The sequence below is a fragment of the Dipodomys merriami genome, unplaced genomic scaffold (assembly GCF_024711535.1).
Source record: "Dipodomys merriami isolate MVZ:Mamm:240054 unplaced genomic scaffold, mDipMer1.0.p SCAF_1, whole genome shotgun sequence".
NCBI classification, from domain to species: Eukaryota; Metazoa; Chordata; class Mammalia; order Rodentia; family Heteromyidae; genus Dipodomys; species Dipodomys merriami.
Genome location: NW_027202270.1, coordinates 76,510,848 through 76,538,302, shown reverse-complemented (window position 1 = coordinate 76,538,302; position 27,455 = coordinate 76,510,848). Strand labels below are relative to the sequence as shown.

The 27,455-nt window shown below is 41.1% G+C and overlaps 2 protein-coding genes across 2 annotated transcripts in view; one reads left to right on the top strand and one right to left on the bottom strand.

The window, feature by feature from the left end:
- The window catches only part of Ubxn4 (UBX domain protein 4), a 37,767-nt gene extending 14,048 nt beyond the window's left edge, over nt 1-23,719 (top strand). Inside the window, exons 6-13 of the mRNA XM_070023888.1 lie at nt 325-418; nt 11,662-11,716; nt 13,146-13,310; nt 14,264-14,394; nt 16,867-16,969; nt 19,412-19,543; nt 21,094-21,293; nt 22,094-23,719. Of these exons, the coding sequence (XP_069879989.1) occupies nt 325-418; nt 11,662-11,716; nt 13,146-13,310; nt 14,264-14,394; nt 16,867-16,969; nt 19,412-19,543; nt 21,094-21,293; nt 22,094-22,232 (1,019 nt within the window). The 3' untranslated portion in view covers nt 22,233-23,719. The remainder of the gene's footprint in view (nt 1-324; nt 419-11,661; nt 11,717-13,145; nt 13,311-14,263; nt 14,395-16,866; nt 16,970-19,411; nt 19,544-21,093; nt 21,294-22,093) is intronic.
- A 3,110-nt stretch (nt 23,720-26,829) lies between these two features.
- Lct (lactase) overlaps nt 26,830-27,455 on the bottom strand; it is a 66,207-nt gene continuing 65,581 nt past the window's right edge. Inside the window, exon 17 of the mRNA XM_070038569.1 lies at nt 26,830-27,435. Within this exon, the coding sequence (XP_069894670.1) occupies nt 27,218-27,435 (218 nt within the window). The 3' untranslated portion in view covers nt 26,830-27,217. The remainder of the gene's footprint in view (nt 27,436-27,455) is intronic.

Here is a 27,455-nt window from a genome sequence, read left to right as displayed (position 1 = left end):
AGAAACAAGCTCACTAGCAAGTTTATCTTTAACCTAGAAGACCTAAACCCTTTAAAAAATTAAATGTAGGAGCTGGGAAGGTGGTTCAGTGGCAGAGTGCCCTGCATGCCTAAGGCCCTGGGTTCGATTCCCTAGCACCACATAAGCAAAAGGAAAAAAGCCAGAAGTGGCGCTCTGGCTCAAGTGGTAGAGCGCTAGCCTTGAGCTGAAGAGCTGAGGGACAGCGCCCAGGCCCAGAGTTCAGGCCCCACGACTTGACCCCCCCAAAAAAAAATATATATATATATTAAATGCAGTATTCTTTGTTTTCATTTTATAATTAAGGAGGAGAAAGTTCAAGCCATGCTCCTCCCTCTCAAGAGAATAATGGTTGTTCAAATGAGAGATCTGCAGAGGACCTCACCGTCAGAGTGGAAAGGTTTGTATTTTTGCAATTTTTTTGTTTGTTTGTTGTTTGTTTTTGTTTTTTGGTCATGGGGCCTGAAATCTGGGCCTGGGCGCTGTCTTCCAGCTCTTTAGCTCAAGGCTAGTTCTCTACCACTTGAGTCACTATGCTACTTCCAGTTTTTTCTGCTTCTGTGCTTCTGAGGAATCGAACCCAGGGCCTCATGCATGCAAGGTAAGCACTCTACCACTGAGATATCTTCCCAGCCCAGAATTTTTTTTTTTTAAATAGGTTTCTAGGGTTGGGTGCTGGTGGCTTACTCCTATAATCCTAGCTGCTCAGGAGGCTGAGATCTGAGAATCGCAATTCAAAGCCAGCCCAAGCAGGGGGAAAGTCCATGAGACTCTTAGCTCCAGTTAACCACCAGAAAACAGGAAGCGGCCCTGTGGCTCAAGTGTTAGAGTGCTGGCCTTGAGCTGAAGAGCTAAGAGGCCAGCACTCAGAAGTGCTGGCCTTGAGCTGAAGAGCTAAGAGGCCAGCACTCAGACCTAGAGTTCAAGCCCATGACTAACAAAAAAAAATATATATATATATACATAAATAAATAGGTTTCTAGGAGCTGGGAATATGGCTTAGCAATAGAGTGCTTGCCTAGCATGCATGAAGTCCTCGTTTGATTCCTCAGTACCATATAAACAGAAAAAGCCAGAAGTGGTGCTGTGGCTCAAAGTGGTAGAGTGCTAGCCTTGAGCAAAGAAGCTCAGGGACAGTGCCCAGGCCCTGAGGTCAAGCCACAGGACTGGCCAAAAAAAAAAAAAGTTTTTAGTAATAATCATTAATTTGAATGCTAATATTACAGAAGTAACGTTTTAGAATCCTGGATTGAACTGTTTGATATTCTGATTAATAGTGTTTATAAAAATTGCATTTTTATTTTTTGCCAGTCCTGGGGCTTGACCTCTGGGCCTGGGCCCTGTCCCTGAGCTTCTTTTGCTCAAAGCTAGCACTCTACCACTTGAGCCACAGCTCCACCTCTGTTTTTTTCTCTGTTTATGTGGTGCTGAGGAATCAAACCCAGAGCTTCATGCATGTTAGATAAGCACTCTACCACTGAGCCATATTCCTAACTCAGGTCTGATTATGTCTAAGAATCTCTCTTTTTTAAACAGATATTTTGTTATGTTTGTGCTTCTATATATCATTTCTGCTTTTAGCTATAAATGTCTTTTTCTTTTTCTTTTCTTTTTTCTTTTTTTTGGTTGGTTGTGGGTCTTGAACTTGAACTGGGCACTGTCCCTGAGCTCGTCCACTCAAGGCAAGCACTCTTACCACTTGCACCACAGCACGATTTCCAATTTCCAGTGGTTTATTGCAGATGACTTTCCTACCCCGGCTGGCTTTGAACTACAATCCTCAGATCTCAGCATCCTGAGTAGCTAAGATTACAGCCATGAGCCACGAGTGCCTGGCCTAAATGTCAATTTTTATGAGCTATCTAATAATCACAATAGCTTCTGATTCTTCTCATTACAGGCATGAGTTGGGGCTAGTGGCTCATGCCTGTAATCATAGCTACTTAGGGAGCTGAGACCTAATGATTTAAGTTCAAAGCTAGTCTGAGCAGACAAATTTGAGATATTCTTGTCTCAGCAAAAAGCCAGGAGTGGAAGTGTGGAGTAAAGAAACTAATAAGCAAGAGCATGAGGCCAAGCTGGCATGACACTTGTAATTCTAGCTACTCGGGGAGGCTGAGATTTGGGAGTTGCAGTTCAAAGCTATCCCAGGCAGATGAATCCAAGAGACTTTTTTTTTTTTTTTTATTGTAAAGATACTATACAGAGGGTTACAGTTACATGAGTGAGGTAATGAGTACACTTCCTCTTGAACATTGTTACCCCCTCCATTGTTTTCCCCCTACCATCCCCTCCCTCCATCCCTTCCCCGAGGTTCTTTTTTTTTTTTTTTTGATTGTAATTAAGTGATTACATAATTTCCAGAAATTCACAGTATTGTAGAATAATGATGCTCATTTAAAGTCACAAGTTCATTCTAACTTTCCTGGAGCAAATTGTCCCAAGAGACTTTTTAAAAAATTATTTTAATTGTAAAGATGTTGTACAGAGAGGTTACAGTTACATGAGTTAAGGTAATTATCAATTTCTTCTCGAACATTATTACGCCCTTCTTTGTTTTTTTCCTACAAGAGACTCTTATCTCAAATTAACTATCAAGCCAGATATGTAAAGCTATCTATAAATCTATCTTTCACAGATGATGTAAAAGATAGAAACTGGTGTGGAAGGACGGGGAGCTGCATACCTTGATAAACTCTGAAATCATTGCTGCAACAAGGAAGTATACAATAAACAAGTGGTAGAGAAAGTTGTGGGAATTTTTTTTTTTTGAGCAGCTAGAATTTGAGGTGTGGCTGAAGTGTTAGAATACCATCCTTGAGTTAGAAAAACGAAGAGTGAAAGGCCCTGAGTTCAGACCCCAGTACATGTGTACACACACTCACACACCAACACACACACTCTCTTAGCCTTTTTATTTCAAGGTGAGTCAGGTGCTATTTAGTGCAGTGTAGAGAGCAGTTTCTGTTGTTATACAATGTTAATATCTTCCATTTTGACAGAATGTTGGCTGATACCTACCAACAAAATCATATCCGGGCTGGGAAGGTGGTAGAGCGCTTGCCTTGCATGCATGAGGCCCTGGGTTCGATTCCTCAGCACCACATAAGCAAAAAAGAAAAAAGCTGGAAGTGGCACTGTGGCTCAAGTGGTAGAGCGCTAGCCTTGAGCTGAAGAGCTGAGGGACAGCGCCCAGTCCCAGAGTTCAGGCCCCATGACTGGACCCAAAAAAATATACATATATATCCTGAGTATGAGTGAGGGTGTTTGTGAGTATGTGTGTCTGTTGGGTAACAGAGCTTGGCCCACACATTTTTGTTGTTTTCTCAAAATTGGAGCTCTACTATTTGAGCCATACCTTAACTTCCAGAATTTTACTGGTTAACTGGAGATAAGAATCTCATAGGCTTTTCTGGTTGTGGTAGCTTCATACCTTGATCCTTAGATGGTCTCTTGAACAGCTAGGATTTAGAAGCCTGAACCATCAGTGCCTGGACACTGTTCCAGAGCTTTTGTGCTACCCGAAGCTTTTTTTTTTTTGTGGGGGGGGGTCCGGTCGTGGGGCCTGAACTCTGGGCCTGAGCGCTGTCCCTCAGCTCTTCAGCTCAAGGCTTGCACTCTACCACTTGAGCCACAGCGCCACTTCCGGCTTTTTTCTTTTTGCTTATGTGGTGCTGAGGAATCGAAACCAGGGCCTCAGGCATGTAAGGTAAGCGCTCTACCACTGAACCCACTTCCCAGCCCTACCCGAAGCTTTTTGTGCTCAAGGCTAACACACTATCACTTGAACCCCAGCTTCACCTGCAGCTTTTTTGGTGGTTAAAGATAAGAGTCTTATGGATCTTCCAGCTCCTGCCTAGTCTGCCTTTGTAACCACAATTATAAAATCTTGGCTTCCTGAGTAAGGATTACAGACATGAGCCACCAGTGCCTAGCTGTAATTATAAGCATTTCAAATTCTTGTGGCTGAAATTCATTGATGAGATTAACATATGTCTTAGTACTAATTCACAAGCTGAGTTTCTCCTTCATTTTATTAATCTGCACTTACAGCCTATAAGAAATTTTTTTTAATTGTTAATATAAATATGATGTACAGAGGGGCTGGGAGTATGGTAGAGTGCTTGCCTAGCATGTATGAAGTCCTGGGTTCAGTTCCTTAGTACCATATAAACAGAAAAGGCTGGAAGTGGCACTGTGGCTGTAGTGGTAGAGTGCTAGCCTTGAGCAAATGAAGTTCAGGGACACTGCATAGGCCCTGAATTCCAGCCCTAGAACTGGCAAAAATAAAAAGGGTAGTGATGTACAGAGGGGTTATAATTACATAAGTCAGGTAAGTAGTATATTTCTTTTATGACAGTGTTAGCCCTTCCCTCCCATTTTTTCCCTCCTGTCCCCATCCACAAGGTGTATAGTTCATTTTCAGCAGTGTTTAGTACCACTGCTGCTGTTTACCACAGAAATCTTAATGCTTTTTTAAATCTGACAGTCATATTTGTTAATAACACAACGCAAACTTGAGCCAAATGTCATTTTAGTTCATTATGCTCTAAGGATTACTTTCATCTTCACAATCCATACTATAGACTGTGTGACATCCTACACACCTATAACTTTTTTTTTTAATTGTGAAAATACCGTACAGAGGGGTTACAATTACATGGGCAAGATAACGAGTACATTTCTTATCAAGCATTGTTGCCTCCTCCTTTGTTTCCCCTTCCCATCCCTTCCCACCTTCCCATCCCCCCATTCCCTCCCCCCCCCACTGCTGCCAAAGTTGTGAAGTTTGTTTTTCGACATAAGGATTTGTACATCTCATTGTTGTAATGGGTCCACCTGTATCCATATTTAAACAATTTGTTTTTGCCCTTCCCCTCCACAAATTATGCCAACATCAAATACAGTGAGAGCAGGGGTTATACCATGGGGGAGGGACATACAAAGCAACCTATAACTGACTTATCCTTTACCATTTCTCTGCAGAGCTGTTTCCCTACCTTATCAAAATGTTTTTTCTCAGCTCATGTGAATTGGACCCATAAATTCATATTCTGTAATATGTTTTAAAAAAATACAATGTACCAGGCACTGGTGGCTGACACCTATAATCTTAACTACTCAGGAAGCCGAGATCTAAGGATCACAGTTGGAAGCCAGACCAGGTAGAAAATTCCATAAGACACTTAACTCCAGTTAACCACCAGAAAACTGGAAGTGGCACTGTGCCTCAAAGTGATAGAATGTTAGCTTTGAGTGAAAAAGCTCAGGGACAGTACCCAGCCCCTGAGTTCAAGCCCCACAACTGACCAAAAGAGAAAAACAATAAAACTACCTGCTTTGTACATCACCTTTATAATATCAATTAAAAATTTTTTTAAATATAGGATCAAGTAGTATGAAGCTAAATTCATGCTTTTAATTTTTTATTATAAAGGTGATAAAAGGATTATACTTAGGTAAGTCAGGTTATGAGTATATTTCTTTTTTTTCTTTTTTTTTTTTTAATCTTTTTTTTGGGGGAGAGGGTCCGGTGAGGCCTGAACTTGGCCTGGGCGCTGTCCCTCAGCTCTTCAGCTCAAGGCTAGCACTCTACCACTTGAGCCACAGTGCCACTTCCGGCTTTTTTCTTTATGCTTATGTGGTGCTGAGGAATCGAACCCAGGGCCTCAGGCATGCAAGGCAAGCGCTCTACCACTGAGCCATCTTCCCAGCCCGAGAACATTTCTTTTTACATAGTGTCAGCCATTTCCCTGCTCTCTCCCAGTTTTTCCCTCCAGACCCATTCACAAGGTGTACAGTTGTCTAAGTACCACTGCTGCATTTGTTCTCCCTTTGTCCCTCCATTTCTGTGCCCCTTCTCCCTCCCAAAGACAGATAAGCAATCAAGAAAAAAAAAAAAAGAGAAAAACCTCTTGTTTCCATTTTCTGGAATTAATTTCCATAAATACTATTTTATATATTCAGAGTCACATAGGCTTGTGCCTTAAATTTATGTATTTTTCTACTTTTTGTAATTTTTTTTTTGCCCTGGTCGTGGGGCTCGAACTCTGGGCTTGGGCACTATCCCTGAACTCTTCATCTCAAGGCAAGCACTCTACAGCTTGAGCCACAATGCCATTTCCAGTTTTCTAGTGGTTTATTGGAGATCAGAGTTTCATGGACTTTCCTGCCCGGGCTGGCTTTGAACTGTGATCCTCAGATCTCAGCCTCCTGAGTGGCTAGGATTACAGGCATGAGCCACCGGCGCCTGGCTTTTGGTAATTTTTTAAAAGATATTTCAGTTAAAAATTCAGCCTTAAGGGCTGGGAAGGTGGCTCAGTGGTAGAGTGCTTGCCTTGCATGCCTGAGGCCCTGGGTTCAATTCCTCAGCCCCACATAAGCAAAAAGAAAAAAGCCGGAAGTGGCGCTGTGGCTTAAGTGGTAGAGTGCTAACCTTGAGCTGAAGAGCTGAGGGACAGTGCCCAGGCCCAGAGTTCAGGCCTCACGACCGGACCCAAAAAAAAAAAAATTTCAGCCTTAAGCTGGGCACCAGTGGCTCACATCTGTAATCTATGAGATTCTTGTCTCCAATTAACCACTTGAAAACTGGAAATGATGCTGTGGCTCAAGTGGTAGACCATTTGCCTTGAGCTGAAGAGCTGAGGGGCAGCGCCCAGGCCCAGAGACCAAGCTCCACAATGGACAAAGAAAAATTCAGCCGGACACCGGTGTCTCATGCCTATAATCCTACCTACTCAGGAGGCTGAGACCTGAGGATCACAGTTCAAAGCCAGTCCAGGCAGGAAAGGCCTAGAGACTCTTAACTCCAATAAACCACTCAGAAAACCGGAAGTGGCACTGTAGTTCAAGGGTAGAGTGCTCGCTTTGAGCTGAATAGCTGAGGGACAGTGCCCAGGCCCAGAAGTCAAGTCCCCCTATCAACAAAAAAAAAAATCAGCCTTAAAATTTGGCACAGTGATTTGGCAGACATAAAATTTTAACTTTCAGGATACAACTGAGTATTCAAACTGTTTCCTGAGATTATGTTTTTTTGTTTGTTTGTTTGTTTTTTGGTCGTGGAGCCTGAACTAAAGGCTAGTGCTCTACCACTTGAGCCACAGCGCCACTTCCAGCTTTTTCTGCTTATGTGGTGCTGAGGAATCGAACCCAGGGCTTCATGCATGCAAGGCAAGCACTCTACCACTGAGCCACCTTCCCAGCCACTGAAATTATGTTTTTGGAAAATTAACTCATACTGGTTTTTTTTTTGTTTTTTTTTTTTTTTGGGGTCCGGTTGTGGGGCCTGAACTCTGGGCCTGGGCGCTGTCCCTCAGCTCTTCAGCTCAAGGCTAGCACTCTACCACTTGAGCCACAGCGCCACTTTCGGCTTTTTTCATTTTGCTTTTGTGGTGCTGAAGAATCGAACCTAGGGCCTCTAGCATGCAAGGCAAGCGCTCTACCACTGAGCCATCTTCCCAGCCCCTTAACTCATATTGTTAATGAAAGAAAACTATGTTGAGGGAAAAGGTAACTAAGTCAAATAATTCAGAAACTCATCATTCCTTGTGTAAGCGAGACACTTTAAAGAAATGAGTATATCAGGGGTGGGAAGGTGGCTCAGTGGTAGAGCGCTTGCCTTGCATGCCTGAGGCTCTGGGCTGGATTTGATTCCTCAGCACCACATAAGCAAAAAGAAAAAAGCCAGAAGTGGCGCTGTGGCTCAAGTGGTAGAGTGCTAGCCTTGAGCTGAAGAGCTGAGGGACAGCGCCCAGGCCCAGAGTTCAGGTCCCATGACTGGACCAAAAAAAAAAAAAAAAAGTATATCAAAACAGATGATTTGTAATTTTGGAATCTTAAGTTTTTATTTATTTATTTTGGGGGTCTGGTCGTGGGGCCTGAACTCTGGGCCTGGGCACTGTCCTTCAACTCTTCAGCTCAAGGCTAGCACTCTACCACTTGAGCCACAGCTCCACTTCCGGCTTTTTTCTTTTTGCTTATGTGGTGCTGAGGAATTGAACCCAGGGCCTCATGCATGCAAGGCAAACACTCTACCACTGAGCCACCTTCCCAGCCCCTTAGAAAGTTTTTATTGGTAATACTGAAATATACTCAGTGCTTCATTAACACTAATATGAAATATGAGTCATTTGAAGATTGACATGAAAATCTTATAAGAGAAAGGTAATATACCAATTTTTTATTAAGACAAGTTTCAGGCTCATGTTTGAAGAGCATTTTTTCTTTTTTGTGTGTATACTAGGGCTTGAACTTAGGGCCTTGTGCTCTTGCTGTTTTTGCTCACGTGTGGTGCTCTACCACTTGAGCCATATCTCCAGTTCTCATTTTCTGCTGGTTAATGGGAGTCTATCATAGATTGGTCTGCCATAGCTGGCTTCAAACCCTATCCTCAGAGCTCAGATTGTAGGCATTAGCCACTCATCCAGCTCATTTTTTTTGTCTGATTTGAAATTTACAGGAGACATTTAATTTCACTATGAATACCTCATATATGTCTTAATAAAGATAATAGCACAAGTTGTGTCAGCTATGAGAAGGAGCTCTGATCAGGGCCAGGGTTGGGGTTCTTTATCCACACACATATATTTTGGGGTGGAGGGGGTATTTTTTTCTTGTAAAGGTGATATACATAGGGGTGCCAGTTAGATAAGTGATATAATAAGTACATTTCAGTGTCACCTCTTCCCTCATTTTCTCCCAGTTTTTCCCTCCCTACCCCTCTCCCCCACAAGTTGTAAAGTTCATTTTCAATATAATGTCTAATGAGTATCACTGCTGCGTTTGTTCACTCATTGTCCCACCATTTCTGCTCCTCCTTACTCTCCCCCAAACAGATAAACTTACATACAAGACAAAAGGAACATAAATAAAAAACAGCAACAAAGGAGAAAAAAGAAAGCAAGCAAAATTTTAAACAAAAACTCATTTCCATTTCTTGGAGTTCATTTAGATAAACATTTTATATGATCGTATACACTTAGCTATTGAGCTTTTTTGATCCTCCCCTAAGAATATCCTCTTTTGGGATCACTGTGTGAATGTTTAGAATCCTCTTTATCATACTCGTAATTTTTTGGTCTTTTTGTTTTTTTGTTGGGCCTGAACTCTGGGTCTGGGCACTATCCCTCTGCTCTTCAGACTGTGGCTCTATCATTTGAGCCACAGCGCTACTTCTGGCTTTTTCTGCTTATGTGGTACTGAGGAGTCGAACCCAGGGCCTCATGCATGCAAGGCAAGCACTCTACCACTGAACTACCTTCCCAGCCCTAATTTTCTTGTCTTTTACCACTGTGTTTATTTATAACTTTCTAGACATAATTACTACAAATGAGGGGAAACCATCAACCTATATTTCTTTGGGTTTGGCTTTGCTTAATGTAATTTTTTCCAAGGCTTTGCATTTCCTTACAATGGTGCAATATCATTCTTTCTGATGGAAGCATAGAATTTGATTGTATACATATGTATATATATATACACATGCATATATATATATGTATACATATATACATATATATGTGCATATATATATGCATATATATATATATATATATATATATATATATATATATACACACACACACACACACAATCACTTTTCTTGATCCATTCATCCACTAAGGGGCACCTGGGCTAAAGCCTTAAAGAGAGACTTCTCAGAAGATGTAAAATGGCCAATAGACACATGAAGTGTTCAACATCTTTGGCCATAAAAGAAATGCAAATCAAAACAACATTGAGATTCTACCTTAACCCCAGTTAGAATGGCCATTATCAAGAAAAATAACAGATGCTGGTGGGGATGTGGCCAAAAAGGAACATTAGTACATATGATAATATAAACTTGTTCAATCATTCTGGAAAGCAGTCTGGAGGGTCCTCAAAATACCTAGCAATTTGACTCCTGGCATTTATCCAATATCCCACAAAGTTACACTAAAGCTACTAGTACAACCATTTCAGCGTTGTTTGCCTTAGCCAGAATATGGAATCAACTCAGTCTCTTGAGTAGCTAGGATTACAGGTGTTGGTGACAACTGGCTTTTCTGTCATTTTCTTGGTACTCAGATTGTGTGCATACACACAAGAGCTCAGAGCTTTGTGCTTTAACTTAGCTTTATTGCTCAAGGCTGGTGTTCTTCCCTTTGAACCATACATTAGCTTACAACATTTTGCTGGTTAATCACAGATAAGAGTCTCAAAGACATTTCTGCTAGTTGGCTTCAAACTGTGATCCTCAGATTTTAGCCTCCTGAGTAGGTAGGATTATAGGCAAGAGCCATCAGTTCCCAGCTTAGGCATTATTTTGTTCTTCCTATTACTTGAATCAGGAAGCAAATATAACCAGATATATGCATCAGTTTAGATGCAGTTATGATAATCAATTTAGTCATTTTGTTTGAATGTCAACTAGATATCTCCATTGTAAAGGTGTCCCTTTCTCTTTCTAATTATTTTATTGGAAATGCATACAGTGACTCACACCTGTAATCCTAGTTACATAAGGAGGATGAGCTCTGAGGATAGCAATCCAAAGCCAGCCCAGGCAGGAAAAATTATTTCTTTTAAATTTATAAGCTAGGGGCTGGGAAGGTGGCTCAGTGGTAAGCACGCTTGCCTTGCATGCTCGAGGCCCTGGGTTTGATTCCTCAGTACCACATAAGCAAAAAGAAAAAAGCTGGAAGTGGCGCTGTGGCTCAAGTGGTAGAGTGCTAGCCTTGAGCTGAAGAGCTGAGGGACAGCGTCCAGGCCCAGAGTTCAGGCCCCACGACCGGACCCAAAAAAATAAAAAATTTATAAGCTAGCATTCTTCTGTAGAGAAATATTTTAAACCACAACTCTTCCCCATCTTTTCCCTCAGTAAATGTTTACTGATTATTTTAGTTTGCATTTATTAAACAGCCTCTAAATCACTATTCTCCCTCAGTCCTTTGTAATCTCCTTGTGTGTTCCAGTCAGTCCTGAGGCTTGAACTCAGAGCCTGGGCACTGTCTGCCACTTCCGGTTTTCTGAGTGGTTTATTAGAGATAAGAGTCTCAGACTTTCCTACCTAGACTGGCTTTGAACCACAATCCTCAGATTTTAGCCTCCTGAGTAGCTAGGATTATAGGCATGAGCCACCAGCACCCCCTGCTTTTTTTTGCCCAAGGTTAGTGCTCTATATCACCTGAGCCACAGCTCTGCCTCTGGCTTTTTTGGTGCTTAATTGGAGGTAAGAGTCTCACAGGCTTTCTTGCCTGGTCTGGCTAAAAACTGTGATCCTCAAATCTTAGCCTCTTGAGTAACTAGGATTATAGGCATGAGTCACTGGCATCTAGCAAAACAAAACTCTTCAATGTGTTGTATAATAATAAAATGTAGCCGGGCGCTGGTGGCTCACGCCTGTAATCCTAGCTACTCAGGAGGCTGAGATCTGAGGATTGCGGTTCAAAGCCAGCCCGGGCAGGAGAGACCGTGAGACTCCTATCTCCAATGAACCACCAGAAAACCGGAAGTGGTGTTGTAGCTCAAGTGGTAGCGCACTCGCCTTGAGCTGAAGAGCTGAGGGACAGCGCCCAGGCCCAGAGTTCAAGCCCCACGACCGACCAAAAAAAATAAATAATAATAATAATAAAATGTATCTTGAATATATTTTAAATACAGATTAACAAAAAAGCTTGAAGAGAGGAGAGAGGAGAAGAGGAAAGAAGAAGAACAGGTAAAATTGATTTGGCAAAGCTAAAACGATTTCCTAGTTATTATTGAGTGTTGGAGGGAATATGTTGTCTGTGTATTCAGATTGTAGTGTGTGTATTTTAGTTATGTATGTTTGTTGGTTGTATTTTAGAGGCAAAATCTTACTTTTTTAGTCCAGGCTAGCTTTGAACTCACCGGTCTCCTGCTTTAGCCTCCCAAAGTGCTATGATTACAGGCATGCAGCACTATGCCTGGCTATGTCCTGTCTGTAAGTTGCAAGGTAAGTTGGGTCTTCTTTACAGTCAGTCTTTTACACTTTACTTGAGGCAGTTCCTATTTTTAGTTCTTTGTTTAAAAAACAAAAACATGGGGCTGGGAAAGTGGCTCAGTGGTAAAGTACTTGCCTTGCATGCATGAGGCCCTGGGTTCGATTCCTCAGCACCAAATAGCAGAAAAAAAAAAAAAAAACATGTAGAGTTCTGATTTTTTTCTATTGTGTTGCCTTGTCTTTTTTATTTTTTATTTTATTTTTTGTCGGTTGTGGGGCTTGAACTCTAGGCTTGGGTGCTGTCCCTGCGCCCTTCAGCTTAAGGCGAGCGCTCTGCTGCTTGAGCCACAGCACCACTTCCAGTTTCCTAGTAGTTTTTTGGAGATCAGAGTCTCATGGACTTTCCTGCCCGGACTGGCTTTGAATCTCGATCCTCAGATCTCAGCCTTCTGAGTAGCTAGGATTATAGGTGTTAGCCACCGGCTCCTGGCTCTTTTTTATTGTTGTTGGTGGTGGTGGTGGTGGTGGTCATGGAGCTTGAATGTAGGGCCTGGGCACTGTCCCTCAGTCTTTAGATCAAGGCAAGTGCTCTACCACTTGAGCCACAGTGCCACTTCTGGTTTTATGAGGGTTTTTTTTTGTGTTTTTTTTTTGTCGGTAATGGGGCTTGAACTCTGGGCCTGAGCGCTGTTCCTCAGCTCTTCAGCTCAAGGCTAGCGCTCTACCACTTGAGCTACAGTGCTACTTCTGGTTTTCTGGTGGTTTAGAGTTTCATGGACTTTCCTGACTGGGCTGGGTTTGAACTGTGATCCTGAGATCTCAGCCTCCTGAGTAGCTATGATTACAGGTGTGAGCCACCGGCGCCTGGCTTTTCATGGTGGTTTTTTGGAGATGAGTCTCACGGACTCTACCATTTTGAGCCACAGCTCCACTTTGGAGTTTTTGAGTAGTTAATTGGAAGTAAGAGTCTCACAGGGACTTTTCTGCCTGGGTTGGCTTCAAACTGTGACCTCAGATCTCAACTCCTGAGCAGCCAGGATTACAGGCATGAGCCACTAGCACTGGCTCAAGTGTAGGGTTCTTTTAACACTATCATCAGCTTGCCCTACATTAAAAGTAATGTCTGGAACAAATTATCCAAAAATGTTTAGGTTCCATAAAATTTATTTTGTCTTTGATTCAGAGAGAGATTAAGAAGGAAATTGAGAGAAGAAAAACTGGAAAAGAAATGTTGGATTATAAAAGAAAACAAGAAGAAGAATTAACAAAAAGAATGTTAGAAGAAAGAAATAGAGAAAAGGCAGAAGACAGAGCAGCTCGAGAGCGTATAAAACAGCAAATTGCGATGGTGAGTTTGTTCATTTATTTGTTCATCCATTCAGCATTTTTCTTTGTCTTGTTATATAGCCCAAGCTAGCTAAACTAGCTTGGCTTGTTTCCACTTTGGTGTCCCGAGTGCTGAGATTACAGGTGTATCCCACTGCACTGACTTCTTTTACATTTTTTATTAGCATATACTATTTGTTTTGGGGGTTTTTGTGTTTTATTTTTTTGGGGTCCGGTTGTGGGGCCTGAACTCAGGGCCTGGGTGCTGTCCCTCAGCTCTTCAGCTCAAGGCTAGCGCTCTACCACTTGAGCCACAGTGCCACTTCTGACTTTTTTCTTTTTTTGCTTATGTGGTGCTGAGGAACCGAACCCAGGGCCTCAGGCATGCAAGGCAAGCCCTCTACCACTGAGCCACCTTCCCAGCCCCAGCATATACTATTTGTACAGAGTAGATTCATTTTGATAATTCCATACATCCATGTAAGGTAATCAAATTCATCTCCCCTGTTACTCTCCCTCTTATCTTCCTACCATTTATGCTCTTTTATTTTTCCCCTAAATTCTCAGTACTACACATGTGCATGTGCACATGTACATATGTGCTTGATACTATACCTCAGCTTCTTTTTCTGCTCATGGCTATGGCTCTACAGCTCTATTGCCAGCTTTTAGTTAATTATTTAGAGATAAGTCTCAATCTTTCTTGCCTTGGCTGGTTTCAAGATCTGCTCCTCAGATCTCAGCCTCCTGAATACCTAGGATTATAGGCATGAGCCACTGGCATCTAGCTAATAGTAATTTGATTTCTGACATTTGATGAATTTTAAAAATACATGATCAGGAATGATCAAAGTTTGTATATAGCTTTAAGGAATTTCATGCTTTTTTGTGTTTATTACCTTTGTTTAAAAGTATGTAAATAGCTCTTTCTGGCAGTCAAAGATAATTTATAACTAATGCTGTTTTAATTGAAAGGATCGTGCAGAGCGAGCTGCTCGTTTTGCAAAGACAAAAGAAGAAGTAGAGGCTGCCAAAGCTGCTGCTGCCTTGTTGTCCAAACAGGCAGAAATGGAAATCAAGAGGGAATCACATGCACGAGAAAGAAGGTATTTCTTTTTTTCTTTTTTCTTTTTGTGACAGTCGTGGGGCTTGAACTCTGAGCCTGAGCACTGTCCCTCAGCTCTTCAGCTCAAGGCTAGCGCTCTGTCGCTACCGCCTCGACCAGCAAGGAGACGCGACACCGGACTCTTCTCTTTGCCGTTTATTCAGGACCTTTTAGTAATCTTCTGACCCCAACCCCGGGGAGAATTCCCCACAGCCTTAAGTACCCGCTGGGTAGCCAACCCTGATACACCACGTGGGAACCACCAATAGGTTCAGGTGCGCGGAAGCAAGCCAGATTCTTTGCCTTAGCCATATCAGGAGTTGTTTACACAGAGAGCACTCGCCATCGGGAAGGCGGAGGGCGGAAGCTGGCACCATCTTCCAGGTGCGGCCTCTCGCAGCTCTCTACAGCGCTCTATCACTTGAGCTACAGCACCACTTCCGGTTTTCTGGTGGTTTATTGAAGATAAGAGTTTCATGGACTTTCCTGCCCAAGCTGGGTTTGAACTGTGATTCTCAGATCTCAGCCTCCTGAGTAACTAGGATTACAGACATGAGCCACTGGTGCCTGGCAAGAAGATATTTCTTGATGTGTATCATCCTGTTGTAATCAAAAATTACTTTTTTGGGGGGTGTTACTTGGGCTTGAGCTTGGTCACCAACTTGATAGGCTGGTACTCTTAATGCTAAGCCAATTCTCTAGCCCTTTTTTTTTTTTTGGTGCCAGTCCTGGGGCTTGAACTTAGGACTTCGGACACTGTCCCTGAGCTTCTTTTCCTCAAGGTTAGCACTCTACCATTTGAGCCATAGCACCATTTCTGTTTTCTGTTTGTATGGTACTGAGGAATCAAACCCAGGGATTTATCTATGCAGGGCAAGTACTCTACCACTAAGCCACATTCCCAGTCCTTCTACTGGTTATTTTTGAGACAGGGTTTGGTTTCCTTTCTGGTCATGTATCTACTTTGTTTCTCAATGCAGCTAGGGATTGATTGATTGAATAGGTATATACCTAGCTCTTCCCTTGAATGACAGTTCTACTAGTTTCAGCTTCTCGAGAAGTAGGAGTATATGTACGTGCTGTTCGAACCTGGCGTATGGATTACTTTATAGAAACAAATATTGAAAATAATGGAAAATACTTGGTAAGTTAAACAATGTGTAACTCTTGAACAGTAAGAAGTTCAAAATAGGCTGGGTAGCCGGGCGCTGGTGGCTCACGCCTGCAATCCTAGCTACTCAGGAGGCTGAGATCTGAGGATCGCGGTTCAAAGCCATCCCGGGCAGGAGGGACCGTGAGACTCCTATCTCCAATAAACCACTAGAAAATCGGAAGTGGCGCTGTAGCTCAAGTGGTAGAGCGCTCGCCTTGAGCTGAAGAGCTAAGGGACAGTGCCCAGGCCCAGAGTTCAAGCTCCACGACCGACAAAAAGAAAAAAAAAAAATAGGCTGGGTGCCAGTGGCTCATGCTTGTAGTCTTACTCAGGAGGCTGAAATTTGAGGATTGTGGGTGAAAGCCACCCTGGGTAGAAAAGTCCAAAGACTCGTCTCCAATTAACCACTAAAAATGCTGAAAATAGAGCTTTCTTGCCTTGAGCAAGAAAGGTCAAGAGCAGAACACAGGCCCTGAGGCCCCAGGACCATCACAAAAACAAAGTGCAAAATGTTACGAAAAGTCCCAAATACACATAAAATATTCCATCTGCATATCTCAGAATAATATTAAAATACTACTGTTCTCCATCCTGATCTTTTGAGTTAACATAATCACTGCTGAAACTTCAGTTGACCTTTTTTTCATATGAAAATAGAGGAGAACTAGAGTAATCATAACAATCTAGGGAAAAAATGACAAAGGGGGCACCACACTTAGTTGTTTTTGTGTTTGTGTGTGCCAGTCCTGGGTCTTGAACTAGGGGGCCTGATCTTTTTTGCTCAAAGCTAGCATTCTGCCACTTGAGCCACAGCTTCATTTCCTTGTTTTTGGTGCTTAATTGGATATGAGAGTCTCACAGGCTGTGTAACTTTCCTAAGTGAGCAGGCTTTGAACTGTAATCGCCAGAATCTTAGCCTCCTGAGCAGCTAGGATTACATGGATAAATCACTGGTGCCCCAGTTACCACACTTAATTTTAAAACTTTAAAATGTACTATATTGCTGGGTGCTGGTGGTTTATGCCTATAGTCCTAGCTACTCAGGAAGCTGAGATCTGAGGATCTCAGTTCAGAGTCAACCCAGACAAGAAAGTCAGTGACTCTTACCTCCAGTGGCTCAAGTAGCACTCTTGAGTGGTAGCTTGAGCAGTTCATAGACAAAGCCCAGGTCCTGAGTTCAAGCCACAGGACAACAAAAGAATAATAATAATAATAAATGAAAAATTCTAACATTGTGCATTTCTACATTCATTTCCTCTGATAATGATACTATTGAGAATATATAAGGTTAAAATACTAACTTTAATTTCCTTTTCATAGCACTGTTGCGAGAATTCAATTCCGTTTACCTGATGGGTCTTCCTTTACAAATCAATTTCCTTCTGATGCTCCACTCGAAGATGCAAGACAGTTTGCTGCACAAGTGAGTATATATATCTTGAGTTATAGTAAGGATAAATGGTGAGGTTATTAAAATGTTAGAAGGGAAATTTCAACTTGGAATGTGAGTAAATCTTATATTACCTCCAGGTGGATTTGGCACAAGTCACCTCTGAGATACTGTGTAACATGTCTTTTTTTTTTTTTTTTGGTCCAGTCATGGGGCTTGAACTCTGGGCCTCGGCGCTGTTCCTGAGCTCTTCAGCACAAGGCGAGCATTTTACCACTTGAGCCACTGTGCCACTTCTGGTTTTCTAGTAATTAATTGGAGATAAGAATCTTACTGGGAAGGTGGCTCAGTGGTAGAGTGCTTGCCTTGCATGCATGAGGCCCTGGGTTCGATTCCTCAGTACCATATAAGCAGAAAAAGCCGGAAGTGGCACTGTAGCTGAAGTGGTAAAGCACTATCCTTGAGCTGAAGAGATAAGGGACAGTGCCCAGACCCAGAGTTCAAGCCCCACGACCAGGTGGGGGGGGAAATAGAGTCTCACAGACTTTCCTCCCTGAACTGGCTTTCAACCATGATCCTCACATCTCAGCCTTCTGAGTCGCTAGGATTACAGGCATGAGCCATCAGTACCCAGCTGTCTTTTTTTTTTTCTTTTTTAAAGTGCATCTGGGAAGAGCATATCTTTCTATTATACAAAAATAGGAATTTGTTGATAGTATACAATAGGCTCTGGAAACTTACTGTTGGTATATTAAACAGGAAGAGAACAAAGCAATGGTTTCCGAAAGATCCATTGTCCCACACTCCTGAGAAGTAGCTTTTCTTAGTCCTCTTCATTTCTGTAGAGACTAGCTATTTTTCCATCATCTGCCTATCAGCAAAGGCAGACGATTAGTGATTTTTTTTTTTTTTTTTTTTGGGTCCGGTCGTGGGGCCTGAACTCTGGGTCTGGGTGCTGTCCCTCAGCTCTTCAGCTCAAGGCTAGCGCTCTACCACTTGAGCCACAGCGCCACTTCCGGCTTTTTTCTTTTTTGTTTATGTGGTGCTGAGGAATCGAACCCAGGGCCTCGAGCATGCAAGGCAAGTGCTCTACCACTGAGCCACCTTCCCAGCCCACGATTAGTGATTTTTAACAACTAACTTGTTTAGTTGTTAAACATGTTGATGGAAATGTGGCTTAAGTAGTAAAATTCTTGCCTACCAAGTGTGAGGCCCTGAACTTAAACCTCAGTACCATTAAAAATTACTAGACTAATAGATACAGTGTGGCCCTACATGAAATCTAAATGTCTTGTGTAATTTTATTTTTTATTTATTTATTTTTTTTTTGGGGGGGGTCCGATCGTGGGGCTGGAACTCTGGGCCTGGGCGCTGTCCCTCAGCTCTTCAGCTCAAGGCTAGCGCTCTACCACTTGATCCATAACTCCACTTCTGGCTTTTTTCTTTCTGCTTATGTGGTGCTGAGGAATCGAACCCAGGACCTCAGGCATGCAAGGCAAGCGCTCTACCACTAAACCACCTTCCCAGCTCTTATTTTTTATTTTTTTAATGTTTTTTTAATTGTAAAAATACTGTACAGAGGGGTTACAATTACATGAGCAAGGTAATGAGTACATTTCTTATCAAGTGTTGTTGCCTTCTCCTTTGTTTCCCCTTACCATCCCTCTTGTGTAATTTTATATTTAGTAATTTCCAACTGCCTTTTTTTTTTTGGTGGGGGGAGGGGGTGTCACTTTGTTTTGGCACTGCTAGGAATCAAACCAGGGCCTGGTACATGTAAAACAACCTCTTTACCCTTGGCCTGTAATAATTTTTATCCTGAATCATTTTTATCCTGAATATTTTTTGGAACTATATTCTTGCTATTTTGTGGTCATTGTTGATTTATGAAAGGCTTTGAAGCTGGGCGCCAGTGGCTCGCACCTGTAATCCTAGCTACTCAGGAGGCTGAGATCTGAGGATCATGGTTCAAACCCAACCCAGTCAGGAAAGTCCATGAGACTCTTATCTCCAATAAACCACCAGAAAACTGGAAGTGGTGCTGTGGCTCAAGCAGTAGAGAGCTAGCCTATCTACTCAGGAGGCTGAGATCTGAAGATTGCAGTTTGAAACCAGCCTGAACAGGAAAGTCCATGAGAATATTATCTCCAATAAATTTTTTAAAAAGCTGGAAGTAGAGCTGAAACTCAAGTGGTACAACAGTATCCTTGAGCAAAAGAAACTCAGAGATAGTGTATAGACCCAGTGTTCAAGTACCAGGACTAGTGCATGTGCACACACACACACACACACACACACACCACACACTACTTGGATATAATTATTTTTCAGCTTACTTTTGAAACAGTTTTTTGTACGTTCATTCAGTTCACATTTAACTTAAAAGCAATTTTAATTAAAGCAATTGTTTTGAATGCATCTTAACGTCTTATTTTTATAACACCTTTAAAAGCTTTTAAACTTGTTTTCTTACAGACTGTTGGCAATACTTATGGTAATTTTTCATTAGCAACCATGTTTCCCAGAAGGGAATTTACCAAAGAAGATTACAAAAAAAAATTACTGGATTTGGAACTTGCTCCAAGTGCTTCAGTGGTACTATTACCAGTATGTATTTGCAATTTTTTTTCTCTTACAGTATTCTGATTGTTCTTCTCTCAGTCATTTCTGAAAATTAGGTGTACTGTGAATAAAATCCATATCATTGAAAAATCAGATCAGGGGCTGGGAAGGTGGCTCAGTGGTAGAGTGCTTGCCTTGCATGCATGAGGCCCAGGGTTCGATTCCTCAGCACCACATAAGCAGAAAAAGACGAAGCCTTAAGCTGAAGAGCTGAGGGACAGCGCCCAGGCCCAGAGTTCAGGCCCACAACCAAAAAAAATTTTTTTTAATATATTTTTTATATTAACATAAAAATAGCATTAATTTTCAGGTATTATCCTATCGCTCTGAATATTATTTCAGAAAAATATTTTACTCTAATGAAGAAAAATAGATAGTGCCAGGGCTGGGAAGGTGGCTCAGTGGTAGAGCGCTTGCCTTGCATGCTCGAGGCCCTGGGTTTGATTCCTCAGCACCACATAAGCAAAAAGAAAAAAGCCGGAAGTGGCACTGTGGCTCAGGTGGTAGAGTGCTAGCCTTGAGCTGAAGAGCTGAGGGACAGCGCCCAGGCCCAGAGTTCAGGCCCACGACTGCACCCAAAAAAAAGAAAAAAATAAAAATAGATGGTGCCAATGTCCCTTCTTAGGTGCCTAGGACGAGAGCCTGGACTTTGTGTTATAATCAATGTGGTTTCCCCACTCTAAATTAGATCACTGTACCCACAAAAAAAAAAAAATATGGTAGGATTTCATTGTATTCACTGACGTTTGAAACCTTTATCAGCAAGAAAGACTTTAATTATCAGAGGTATTTCATGTGAAATTTTTTTCATAATTCTTTGAGTTCACTGGGCACTAATGGCTCACATCTGTAATCCTAGTTACTCAGGTGGCTAAGATCTGAGGATCATGGTTTGAAGTCAGCCTAGGCAGGAAAGTCCATGAGTTGCTTTTTTTTTTTTCCCATGAAAAAATTAAACACCATGGGGCTGGGAAGGTGGCTCAGTGGTAGAGCGCTTGCCTTGCATTCATAAGGCCCTAGGTTCGATTCCTCAGTACCATATAAGCAAAAAGAAAAAAGCCGGAAGTGGCGCTGTGGCTCAAGTGGTGGAGTGCTAGCCTTGAGGGACAGTGCGCAGGCCCAGAGTTCAGGCCCCACAACCGGACCCAAAAAATTAAAAAAGTTAAAAAAAAATTAAACACCAGAAAACCAGAAGGGGCACTGTGGTTCAAAGTGGTAAAGTGCTAGCCTTGAACCAAAGGGCTCAAGGTCAGCACTCAGGCCCTGAATCCAACCCCCATAACCAAAAAAAATTCCTTACTCACCCATAAACACCACTTTGCTATAATGACTGTTAACGGGGGGAAAAAGCAGTTCCAGGAGCTCCTAGAAGTTTATGTACACTTGGGAAATATCAAAGGCAATTTTATCCTCTTGCAGCAAATAAAACCAGTAGCAAGCACCTTCTGCAGATAATAAAACCAGGTCTAGAATCTTCAGTGTGATGATTGTGCTAATGTTATCTTTATTTAGGTTGTTTACTTTTTAATTTTTAGGCAGGACGGCCAGCTACATCTGTTGTACACTCTTCCAGTGGAGATATTTGGACCTTATTGGGGACAGTACTTTATCCATTCCTTGCCATCTGGAGATTGATTAGCAATTTCTTATTTAGTAATCCTCCTGCACAGACTTCAGCAAGAGCAGCATCACCTGAACCTGTAAACTCTGCATCATCTAGCAAATCAGAAAAAAGGTAACTATTTTTGTTTTGTCCAATGTAAAATACTCAGATAATACCAAGTGTTTGGTTTGGCTTTTGTCAGTCATGAGGCTTGAACTCTGAGCCTGGATGCTGTCCCTGAGCTTTTCAGTTCTTCATCGCATGCTCTACCACTTGAGCCACATTACCACTTCTGGTTTTCAGAGTGGTTCATTGCAGATCAGAGTCTCACAGACTTTCCTGCCTGGGCTGGCTTTGAACCGCAATCCTCAGATCTCAGCCTCCTGAGTAGCTAGGATTACAGGTGTGAGGTGCCTTTTTTTTTTTTTTTTTTTTGGTAGGTCATGGGGCTTGAATGTAGGGCCTGGGTGCTGTCCCTGAGCTTTTTTACTCAAGGCTAGGGCATAAACACTTGAGCCACAGCTTCACTTCGGGCTTTTTGGTGGTTAATTGGAGATGAGAGTCTCACAGACTTTCTTGCCCTGGCTGGCTTTGAACCACTATCCTCAGATCTTAGACTCCTGAGTAGCTAGGATTATAGGTGTGAGCCACCTATACTTAGCTATTATATATATATATTTTAAAGACTTTTTTTTTTTCAAGGCAGGAGTAGTGGCTTAAGTAATGAGTGAAAAAGCTGAGTGAGAACATGAGGCCCCGAGTTACAGCTTCAGCTTCAGTACTATTAGTAGATACAGTTATCTCCCATAGACTTTTCTTTACATTGGATTTAAAAATAAAATGTACTAATAGAAGTTTGAAGGAATAGGTTTGTTATACTGTTTATATCACTGTTTTCATTTTATGTCAACATGTATCTTCTTTTATATCAGGGAACCAGTCAGAAAAAGAGTGCTGGAGAAACGAGGGGAAGATTTTAAAAAGGAGGGGAAGATATATAGATTGAGGACTCAAGATGATGGTGAAGATGAAAACAACACTTGGAATGGAAATTCTACTCAGCAGATGTAGTGCAATAAGTACAATATGTCAATAATCATTGTTTCTCTTATGATTTAATTCAACTAAAATTCTACTGGAGAAGTGGGTCTGCATTGTTTCCCAACTTACCTATAAAAAATTTCTTTATTTCTTTATTCCTGCTTTATGGATGTGGGTTAGAGTTTAACTCAGAAAAGACAAAATGATTGGCTGCTAGGTTCTCGCATATAATAACCAACTGCTAGAAACCTAAAAAATTAAAAGGTTTGCCACATTCTCCATCAGCTTTTTGTTTTCATAGATCTTTAGCCATGTGCTCTCACATGAAATGTTTTGTTTAGAATACTTTTTGCTTTAAGACTCATAAATCCACACAAAGTAAAGATATGTCACTAATTTGAATCTTCGAGAATTTTAACTAGCCAATCAGATAACATAGATTTAACTTTTTTTTTTCCTTTTCATCAGCTGCAAGTAATACCTTATAGTTTTTAAACTGAATAAAAAATTTTCCAAAGATCAGAAAGATCTGTAAGCATCTTTTGTTGTACGGGGCTCTGATGAGATCATATATCACTGAGTTTTTTTTCCCCACAGTTATGTCCTAAAGTTGTCTCAGCAAAATAACTGGTTACTTTTCTTTAAAAATTGCTAAACAATACAAGAATAATTTCTGGTACATGATGATTCCATATTACTGTCTGTCTTAGATCAGTGAGACATTATTTTGTTTGCATAACTTTAAGATCTTTGTCTTCATCCGATGCAAAATAGATGAAAACTTCTAAACTACAACTTAGTTATTTTTCTCTCACCTTTGTACTAAAGTTTTGTACAGTTCTGTGACCTAAAGTACCTATGGTATAGAATGAAGACACATCTTTACTCATTTGGTTATTGTTAACAACTTGAAAGATATTCTGAATCTGATCACATGCTTCTTTATGTATACTTTTGACACTAAACTAATAATGTTTTAAAAGGGAAGTAAGCATGATAGAGTCTGTGTTTTTAGATTGGAATGTATTCTTTAGTGTAAAAGGACTCTGACTTCATTTTGTAATAGGAAAACCTTTTCTCAGCAAACTTTGTTTTTCATATAAATGACTTTTAAAAATGACAAAAGTCAGTGTTCACAAGCAACCAGGTGAGACAGGCAGTGCTGTTGGTAGGAATGGAAATAATCTTTCCAACATAGTTGGAAACTAAATATTTCATACTCTCTGATGCAATAACTTTTTTTAAGGAATTATAGTGCAGACAAAGTTGAGGTTACATCTTAAGTGTATTTGTCACTTAAAAACTGGACACAACTAAATGCCTCTGTAGAAATAATTTTTGGTGCAGAGAATTGGTACGATATTAATTTAGTATATTTACTTGAGCTTTGTTATGTGTTGGGGAAAAGCAGGATGTAGAGATGTAGGTACAATATGATCTCAGCCTTGTAAATACATTATGTATGTATAAATAGAGCCATGTATTAATATATATGTATAAAAGAAAGAACAGCAAAACAGTAATGGCAAGAGTGGTTATATGTGATTGTAGTTTCTTTTTTATACCATGTTTTTCCAATCTTTTGCAGTGATATTTCCATAATTTAAAGAGTTTGAAAAAAAATCTCAAATAAGCATTTCATTTAAAGTTATCTTTAAAAAGTGCAGCAATATGTGGCTTAAAGTCATACGCAGGTCAGTTGGATATGAGTATACTAATAGTAACTTAGGAATATATTTGGGGCTGGGACGGTGGCTCAGTGGTAGAGCGCTTGCCTTGCATGCATGAGGCCCTGTGGCTTGAGTGGTAGAGCGCTCGCCTTGAGCTGAAGAGCTGAGGGACAGCGCCCAGGCCCAGAGTTCAGGCCCCACAACCAGACCCCCCCCTCCCAAAAAAAGGAATATATTCGCCAAAAATGAGTATCTCAAGTCAGTTTGTCTTGAAGAAGATAAAATCTTGGAGAAATGTACAGTAAGGAATATTTTAAAATGTTTACAGAGACTCCCTCCTCAATTTTATCTTTTAAAAGTACACGTGGTAAGAAATCCAAAATGGTATATATAAGGACATAAAATGAAAATGAAGCTCTCTCCTGGCTTCTTACCCCAACTGCTTTTTCCCCAGAGGTATTATCTATAACAGTTTCTTACGTAATTTTAAGAAGTTTTATGCATATATAAGCAAATATGTAATCTTTATTTTTAAATAAATGGGATTACACACACACACACACACACACACACACACACACACACATACACACACACACACACACACACACACACACACACACACACAAATACCCTATTACCCTGGATCTTCCTTTTACACTTAGTTTTAAAGACCTGTTTCAACACATAGCTACCCCATTTTTCTTAATGGCTACATAACATTCAACTTCATATAAATACCTTAACCTGTTATCCATGCTTTGGATATTGGTTATTATAAATGATTTGTTATCATTGGTTATTATAAATGATTTGTGTTTTTTTTAAATTTTTTTTCTTAATGACGAACTGCTACAATGATCATACTTGAGGGAAAGGTATATTGTTACCGTGAAAATGTACCTGTAGAATGTATTTGTATAATTACTAGGTTAAATGATGTGTGTAGTTTATGACAGATGCTAAATTGGTTCCTTTAGAAACTGTGAAGCTAGGTGCCAGTGGCTCACACCTATAATCCTAGCTACCGCACCCAATCCAGTACTTTATCTTTTTTTTCCCCACTGTTCCAGGGGCTTCTACTCAGGGCCTGGATACTGTCCCTAAGCTTTCTTTGCTCAAGCTAGTGCTGTACCATAGCGCCACTTCCAGCTTGTGGTAAGTGTCTCACTTTCCTGTCTGAGCTGCCAGGATCTCAGCCTCCTGAGTCACTAGAATTACAGGCATGAGCCACCAGCAGCCAGCAAATACTTTATCCTGTGATGAATACATAATTGGTAATTTTACCAGATATTTGTGTTGTCAGATTTATTAGTGTCTTTAAGGTGTGTGGGTCCTGATCTAGCGCATAAATCTTTTTCTCACATAAAAATCTAGTGTTCTCTCATACTTTTAAATCTAGTTTGCAGGAAGGGTTCTGGCTCCTTCCCATACCTATGACTAAATTAGTCACTACTAGTTAAGGAGACATCAGTTTCTGTCCCATCTGATTTGGCCTGCTCTCTTTGCCTTAAACTTTATTCTCATATGTAGGAGCTATGTCTACTTTGCTAGTGATTTTGCTATTTCTTTACTACCATACTATACCTAGCTTTATAATCTGCTTCAATATTCTTTCTTATTTGCCCCAGATTTATTCTGCTCTCTCAAGTTTAATAGAAGAAACTATTATCACTGTCCTACCCCCAAAAAAATGTTATTTGGGACTTTGAGATTGACAGCATTTTGATCTTTGTTAACTAATGTTTTTAGCCTGGTGTTTTTAGCCAGTGGCTCATGTCTATAACCCTGGCTACCCAGGAGGCTGAGATCTGAGGATCGTGGTTCAAAGCCAGCCCAGGCAGAAAAGTCTCCATGAGACTTATCTCCATTTAACCACCCAAAAACCGAAAGTGGTACTGTGGCTCAGTTGGTAGATAATGCACACGATTCACAAATTGCTTTTATGTTGGTGTGAGTGTTGCTGGACCTTGTAATAGTTAGGATCAGGCTTAAGCTACCATGTCTGTCTCCCTGCCATTTGTTTGTGGGGTTTTTGTTGTTTATTTTGTGCCAGTCCTGGGGCTTAATCTCAGGGCCTGTGCATTGTTCCTGAGGTTTTGATTATGACTAGTGCTCTATGGCTTAAGCCAGGGTTCCACGTGCAGCTTTTTGGTGGTTAATTGGAAACAAAAATCTCTTTCCTGCCCAGGCTGGATTCAAGCCATAATCCTCAAGTCTCAGCCTCCTGAGTAGCTAGGATTACAGGTGTGAGCCACCAGTGCCCAACAGGATCTCTACTGATTTTAAAAAATGTTTTCCCAGATACTTAGAAATAATTTATGGAACAAGTAAGTTTTAACTGTTTCATAGTTAAAGGTATAGGCAAAATAAATAATAGTAGCAATGGAACTTGGAATAGTCTACCTCAAGTTCAGAGCTAACACAGATAGGGAAGGAAACAGGCCGATCTCCTGAGCCTGGAAGCCCCCATTATTCAGTATGGGGAGAGCCAGGGACATAGAAGATAGCAGTAGAGATGGTTGAAGCTGGAAAATAGTGGGCCAAAGGTCATCTTTTTATAGGTTTTGGTGGTCCAGGAAGTATAAGCAGAAAGTCTTGGTCCAGTTTGGTCTAGTTTGAAAAGATGATGATTCCTAATGATTTCTGTGATTTTACTAAGTTCTGTGAAACCTACTTCTCTTTTTCTTTTTTTTTTTAAAGGTCCAGCCATGGGGCCTGAACTCTGGGCCTGGGCGCTGTCCCTCAGCTCTTCAGCTCAGGCTAGCACTCTACCACTTGAGCCACAGCGCCACTTCCAGCTTTTTTCTTTTTGCTTATATGGTGCTGAGGAATCGAACCCAGGGCCTCATGCATGCAAGACAAGTGCTCTACCACTGAGCTACCTTCCCAGCCCGAAACTTACTTCTCAATAAGAAACCAGAGAAGATTAGACACAGTGCATAGTACTGATTTTATTTTCTGAAAATCATGGCATTAGGCAAGGAGAAAACTTGAGGGCAGATGACATTGTATTCCAAATGAAAAGCATTTCTTTTTTCTACATTGAAAAACTCCAAAACGACATCTTTGTTAGTTTAATTAAGTGGTCAGTTACTGGGCCAGTTCACTGTATGTATATTTCCATAAGAGACCCTTGTCCTAATGAACTTCCAATACTGCAGGTATTTCCTGTTTAATGAGGAATTCAAACTCCTTCAAAATGGCAGTCATCTCTTAACAATATAGAAGTCTTTATGAAGAAGTTCACAATGGGCAGAGTTTAGGACACGAGTTTGATGTGACAAAGGCAGTTAAAAAAGACTAGGCTACTTCACAGAACTTGAAGAGGTAATAGTAAACTTGTCAGAAGGAAGAAATAGTACTTAATTCCTGTTGGCTTGGTTGTGTTTTCCTTTGTTTGGTGTGCTTGAAGTACTTGAATGATAGAAATGCCAAACCACAGATTCCAAGAAGCAGAAGAGAAAAGAGTACATACAGAGCTGTTTGTGCTTTTGTAGTACTGAGCCTTAACCCCAGGAAGTGCACCTCCTCTTTCACAGGGCTGATGGATGGATCAGCATCTAGGAGAGGACACAAGAGG